Here is a 6,939-nt window from a genome sequence, read left to right on the forward strand (position 1 = left end):
CTAGATGGACCTTTGTTGGCAAAGTAATGTCTCTGCTTTTTAATATGCTATCTAGGTTGGTCATAGCTTGTCTTCCAAGGAGCAAGTGTCTTAATTTCATGGCTGCAGTCACCATCTGCAGTGATTTTGGAGTCCCACCCCCCACCGAAAAAAAAGGTCTGTCACTGTTTTCATTGTTTCCCCATCTATTTCCCATGAAGTGATGGGACTGGATGCCATGATCTTAGTTTTGTGAATGTTGAACTTTAAGCCAACTTTTTCACTCTCCTCTTTCACTTTCATCAAGAGGCTTTTTAGTTCTTCTTTGCTTTCTGCCATAAGCGTGATATCATCTGTGTATCTGAGGTTATTGATATTTCTCCCAGCAATCTTGATTCCAGCTTGTGCTTCATGCAGCCCAGCATTTCTCATGATGTACTCTGCATATAAGTTAAATAAGCACAGTGACAGTATATAGCCTTGATTTATTCTTTTCTCGATTTGGAACCAGTCTGTTGTTCCATGTCCAGTTCTAACTGTTGCTTCTTGACCTGCATACAGGTTTCTCAGGAGGCAAGTCAGATGATCTGGTATTCCCACCTCTTTCAGAATTTTCCACAGTTTGTCATGATCCACACAGTCAAAGGCTTTGGCATAGTCAATAAAGCAGAAGTAGATGTTTTTCTGGAACTGTCTTGCTTTATCGATGATCCAAGGGCAATTTGATCTCTGGCTTCTCTGCCTAAATCCAGCTTGAACACAGTTCATGTACTGATGAAGCCTGGCTTGGAAAATTTTGAGCATTACTTTGCTAGCATTTGAGATGAGTCTAATTGGGCGGTACTTTAAGTATTCTTTGGCATTGCCTTTCTTTGGGATTGCAATGAAAACCGACCTTTTCCAGTCCTATGGTCACTGCTGAATTTTCCAAATTTGCTGGATTCTGAGTGCAGCACTTCACAGCATCATCTTTTAGGATTTGAAATAGCTCAACTGGAATTCCATTACCTCCACTAGCTTTGTTTGAGGTGATGCTTCCTAAGGCCTACTTGACTTCACATTCAAGGCTGTCTGGCTCTAGGTGAGTGATCACACCATTGTGGTTATCTGGGTCGTGAAGATATTTTTTGTACAGTTCTTCTGTGTATTCTTGCCACCTCTTCTTAATATCTTCTGCTTCTTTTAGGTCCTACCATTTTTGTCCTTTATTGAGCCCATCTTTGCATGAAATATTCCCTTGGTATCTCTAATTTTCTTGAAGAGATCTCTAGTCTTTCCCATTCTATTGTTTTCCTCTGTTTCTTCGCTTTGATCACTGAGGAAGGCTTTCTTATCTCTCCTTGCTATTCTTTGTACTTCAATAACAGTTTTTTAAAAAATCCTGTGTATCAGTAGAACTGCCAGTGTAAATATCAGGGTTATGCCATAGGGCGAGACATTTGAGACTGTTTCTTTGTTTGTATTGTGAACAATGAACTTGGGAAGATTGTTAGATGGTGCATATTTATCCTGGTACCAGAATACTCTATCAACATCTAATAAATGACTGTTATTTATTATTTGAAGCTATCACAGTATTGTTTGGGGAGGGAAGGGTATGAGGAAGGTTGTCACAGGCGTGTGTGAAGATGAAGACTTGCAGGGTAAAGAAAAAGCATACACAGAGAACCCTTGACTCATTTATTTAAACAATCACTAAAGAATCAGAGAGAGTAAATGATGGTTAAATGGAGAACATGTTAGAGTGTGTGTGAGGGGTGCTGGGGAGAAAATTTCACCCCAGAACGTCACTAAGAGCCACTTGTCACCAGCTCTGTCACTCGTGCTAAGGAAGAAATGTGCACAAGCCAGGACCATCTGTGAGCATCTCCATTTCTCTTTCATGCCTGATTGTCCAACAGCCTCATTATTCTTGCTAGCTTATTTCTTTTCCAGTTCTGTCCTCTTCTGGGGCAGGTGTGACTGAGAGTGCTATGTGTTCTACTGGGAACTAGTCCACCTTCCGTGGAGAGGCTGGAAGGATCCTGTCCTCTGGGCAGTTCTGCTCACAGCCGCCTGGCCCTGGGAGCCCAGTGAGAGCCCTCCCTCCCTCTTTGTGCCAGAAATCTGCCTTCGTGTGGGCTGAGGGGCAAGAACGTGAGGCTCCCTCTCTTGGTCACCACTTCATCATTTGTAATCATCCCATTCCTGCCTGATGGGAAGGAAAGTACCATGTGAGGTTCCAAGCTCAAGTTCTTCTATCGGCCCTCCGGGGTTTAAATCTTCACTCCTCCATGATAACTTTGTGGGTATGGGCTAGTTGTGTAACCTCCCTGCCGCAGCTGCTATCTGAAAAAGTGATGGGAACAAAATGAGATAATCTGGCACAAGGCAGAGCATAAGACTTGGCTCTCAGTAAATTACTTGTAAAAGTTAGCATGAAATAGTAGCAGTAGCAATAGCAATGGCAGAAGTAAATAAACAAAAGAAATAAGAAGGAGGTCTGGGTATTGGAGGAAGGTCCTCATCACCAACCACATGTGTGTATATGCCACTGTCCCTGTGGCCCACCATTCCCCTCGTGGCATACCATCTTTGCTGGCCTAGGTTACCAATGAAGAATGATGTTTGATTCGATAGTTCTGCGAGCAGAGTGATATGTCAAATCTTTTAACAAATACATTATTGACTTACCTTATTTCAAAGACATAAATGTAGAATGAGGTCGCTTAACCGTGAGGACAGAAGTCAATAAATGGTAGATATTTTTTGAGTCCTGCTTTTGGTGTATACACATGAGGAATACCAGTTACTTAGCAGTTTGTAATTGATTCTGATTGTTTGGGGTGGCATTGACTGATATGATTACCAAGTGGATCCCCTGGTCGTGGGGAAATTTAAGTGTTTATATAACTGAAAAATTAGACTGTGATCAAACAAATATTTTTATATTTGACATGTGGAGAGCTAAGGCCTAAGCTGGCCATGCTGTGGCCCGTCAGTCATTCTCTGGGAGGTGGCCTAACCTGCAGTACTGAGCGTAGCTTCAGGCAGTGGACATCTTCATTTGAAGAGTATCTTTCACCTTAGGAAGAACTTTCGTATAAATTATCTCATTGTTGTAGCCTCAGCTAATATGCTCTTTTTCACAATTGGTTCCCACCTGAATGATAGGCAACGCTGTAGTACCACGATGGGAGGAAAACCTGACTGTGGTCACGACAGAGCCAGGCGAGGAAGGATTTTTTCAAGTAATCCCCTAGCTACTAGTCCTTTCCTGTCCTGTGATGAACCAAAGGATGGTTTTCCAGCACAATCCAAAGTCCCAACAGAATAAACCTATTAATAGGGCAGGTTCTAAAGAGTCATATTATTCAGTAAATTTAAATGTTGGTGCAGTTTCCTTAGTTTTTAAGGGAACATCCCCTTGAGAATTTCACTTTACAAGAAAAATACACATGGTATTTTTAAAAACATTTATTTGTTGATTTTTGTCCGTGTTGGGTCTTTGCTCCCGCAAGGGCTTTCTCTAGCTGCGGAGAGCAGGGACTACACTCTCTAGTTGCGGTGCACAGGTTTCTCATGGGCGGCTTCTCTCGTTGCGGAGCACAGGCTCTAGGGCACGAGGGCATCAGTAGCCGTGGAAGTGGGCTCAACAGTTGCATCACCAGGGCTCTAGAGTACAGGCTCAGGAGTTGTGGCTTAGTTGCTCCTTGACATGTGAGAGACTTCCTGGATCAGGGATCAAACCCATGTCTCCTGCATTGGCGGGTGGATTCTCTACCCCTGAGCCACCAATGAAACCCCCACGCATTGTATTTTTATCTAGATCATTTCAGGATTTCTGTGAGATCATTTCAGAGGCAGACTCAGTTCTCTGCAGAACTGAGTCCTGACATTGACATTTGATCAGTCACCCCGATTTGAAAAAATTCATTTCCGTTGGTAGGAAACCTTTTATTAAAAAAAAATATAAGGACACAGTCCATTCCCTTTACCTCAAAGTGTTATGTGGTGAGTGCTTAACTCTCAGAAAGTTGGAATTTAGATTTATTCACAAATATTATTAGGATACCCTATAGGATATCCAGGAGAAGGCAGTGGCACCCCACTCCAGTACTCTTGCCTGGAAAATCCCATGGATGGAGGAGCCTGGTATGTTACAGTCCATGGGGTCGCTAAGAGTCGGACACGACTGAACGACTTCACTTTCACTTTTCACTTTCATGCATTGGAGAAGGAAATGGCAACCCACTCCAGTGTTCTTGCCTGGAGAATCCCAGGGACGGGGGAGCCTGGTGGGCTGCCGTCTCTGGGGTTGCACAGAGTTGGACACGACTGAAGCGACTTAGCAGCAGCATAGCATATCCTGGAATATTGTGCTAGATACTGCAAAGCTTCTCAATGCCCTTTGCTGAAGTGCATCTGAACCGCCCGCCTTTGTGGGAGGTTTATCTCTGGGTTCTGGTTCCATGTTGAATGTACTCCCAGCTTGAGCTCCATTTATGTTCGATCAATACTGTGTCATGCTGAACTGTAAGACCAAATCCAGTGGATCAAGTTTCTTGCTGGATGCTTGGAGGGTAAGTTTCAGATCATTGCAAACATACCGTACTAGCTTGGTCTCCATGACAGTCTCAATTTTGTTTGTGTTCCCACAGGAGAGGAGGACACAGAACTGTCGGGAGACGCGCTCCCAGGCACAGGAGTCCTGGATGAAGAGTCAGAGGCTCTAAGCACACTTGCTTCAGTGACCACAGAACCTTCCGTCACCAATATAAATGCTACCCTGATTGAGGAAGACACAGAGCACTTAGAGTTTATATTAATGGTGTTGATCCCAGTGCTTTTACTGTCTCTCCTGCTTCTATCAGCGATACTCCTTGTAATATACCATAAAAGGAAAAGGAATAAACAGGTAAATATTTTGCCCGTTCTCATTTCTAGACAACTGCTCCATGTGTTCATGAATAATTGATAAAACAATACTTTCTGCTTCCACACAGAGCCCTCTAGCCAAGGATCTCAGAGTGTTTTACAGACACGTGAGTATTATTCTAACACCTGCCTGGAGATGGGATGGGGTGGGAAAAGAAACTGAGATGTTTTTAAGTGAAGCAACTACAGAGAATAATGAGTGATGACTTGTTTCAGTGACATTTTCCAGAGTTTAGAAATGTCATATACCTTTCTATTTAAAAACAGAGAGAGAGAATGCCTTCAGCCTAAACTGAAAATTGAAATACACAGCTTCCATCTCTGTATCTAACCTGGATGAGGGCCTTGTGTAATTTGGGCCAGTGTTGGTCAGTGTACCCAGTTGTGGATGTGACCGGTGATAGAGGCAAAGTCTGATGCTATAAGGAGCAATATTGCATAGGAACCTGGAATGTTAGGTCCATGAATCAAGGTAAATTGGAAGTGGTCAGACAGGAGATGGCTAGAGTGAACGTTGACATTTTAGGAATCAGCGAACTAAAATGGACTGGAATGGGTGAATTTAACTCAGATGACCATTATATTTACTACTGTGGGCAAGAATCCCTTAGAAGAAATGGAGTAGCCATCATAGTCAACGAAAGAGTCTGAAATACAGCACTTGGGTGCAATCTCAAAAACGACAGAATGATCTCTGTTCATTTCCAAGGCAAACCATTGAATATCATGGTAATCCAAGTCTATGTCCTGACCAGAGGAGCCTGGTAGGCTACAGTCCATGGGATCACAAAGAGTTGGACACGACTCAGCGACTTCACCTTCATGCCCCGACCAGTAATGCTGAAGAAGCTGAAGTGGAACGGTTCTATGAAGACCTAAAAGACCTTCTAGAACTAACACCCAAAAAAGATGTCCTTTTCATTATAGGGGACTCGAATGCAAAAGTAGGAAGTCAAGAAACACTTGGAGTAACAGGCAAATTTGCCCTTGGAGTACAGAATGAAGCAGGGCAAAGGCTAATAGAATTTTGCCAAGAGAACGCACTGGTCAGAGCAAACACCCTCTTCCAACAACACAAGAGAAGACTCTACACATGGACATTACCAGATGGTCAATACTGAAATCAGATTGGTTATATCCTTTGCAGTCAAAGATGGAGAAGCTCTATACAGTCAGCAAAACAAGACTGGGAGCTGACTGTGGCTCAGATCATGAACTCCTTACTGCAAAATTCAGACTTAAATTGAAGAAAGTAGTGAAAACCACTAGCCCATTCAGATATGACCTAAATCAAATCCCTTACGATTATACAGTGGAAGTGAGAAATAGACTGAAGGGATTAGATCTGATATAATGCCTGAAGAACTATGGACAGAGATTCATGACATTGTACAGAAGACAGGGATCAAGATCATCCCCAAGAAAAAGCAATGCAAAAAAGCAAAATGGCTGTCTCAGGAGGTCTTAACAAATAGCTGAGAAAAGAAGAGAAGCAAAAAGCAAAGGAGAAATGGAAAGATATACCCATTTGAATGCAGAGTTCCAAAGAATAGCAAGGAGAGATAAGAAAGCCTTCCTCAGTGATCAGTGCAAAGAAATAGAGGAAAACAATAGAATGGGAAAGACTAGAGATCTCTTCAAGAAAATTAGAGATACCAAGGGAACATTTCATGCAAAGAAGGGCTCAATACAGGACAGAAATGGTATGGACCTAACAGAAACAGAAGATATTAAGAAGAGGTGGCAAGAATACATAGAACTGTACAAAAAAGATCTTCACAACCAAGATAATCACGAAGGTGTGATCACTCACCTAGAGCCAGACATCCTGGAATGTGAAGTCAAGTGGGCCTTAAGAAGCATCACTACGAACAAAGCTAGCAGAGGTGATGGAATTCCAGTTGAGCTATTTCAAATCCTAAAAGATGATGCTGTGAAAGTGCTGCACTCAATATGCCAGCAAATTTGGAAAACTCAGCAGTGGCCACAGGACTGGAAAATGTCAGTTTTCATTCCAATCCCAAAGAAAGGCAATGCTAAAGA

At 42.6% G+C, this 6,939-nt stretch overlaps 1 protein-coding gene across 3 annotated transcripts in view; it reads left to right on the forward strand.

The window, feature by feature from the left end:
* Positions 1-6,939, forward strand: part of TMEM154 (transmembrane protein 154) — a 53,308-nt gene that overhangs the window by 20,970 nt on the left and 25,399 nt on the right. For 2 of the 3 annotated variants that reach the window (XR_825338.1, XR_825337.1), the window contains exon 2: positions 4,620-5,003. Coding sequence is in view for 1 of the 3 variants with exons in the window: in XM_010840741.1 (XP_010839043.1) it covers positions 4,620-4,936 (317 nt within the window). In the remaining 2 variants the exon portion in view is untranslated. Of the gene's footprint in view, positions 1-4,619; positions 5,340-6,939 lie in introns of those variants that run through there. The other variant, XM_010840741.1, reaches the window with a different exon arrangement.

This window comes from Bison bison, unplaced genomic scaffold (genome assembly GCF_000754665.1).
Source record: "Bison bison bison isolate TAMUID 2011002044 unplaced genomic scaffold, Bison_UMD1.0 scf7180017864146, whole genome shotgun sequence".
In the NCBI taxonomy this organism is placed as follows: domain Eukaryota; kingdom Metazoa; phylum Chordata; class Mammalia; order Artiodactyla; family Bovidae; genus Bison; species Bison bison.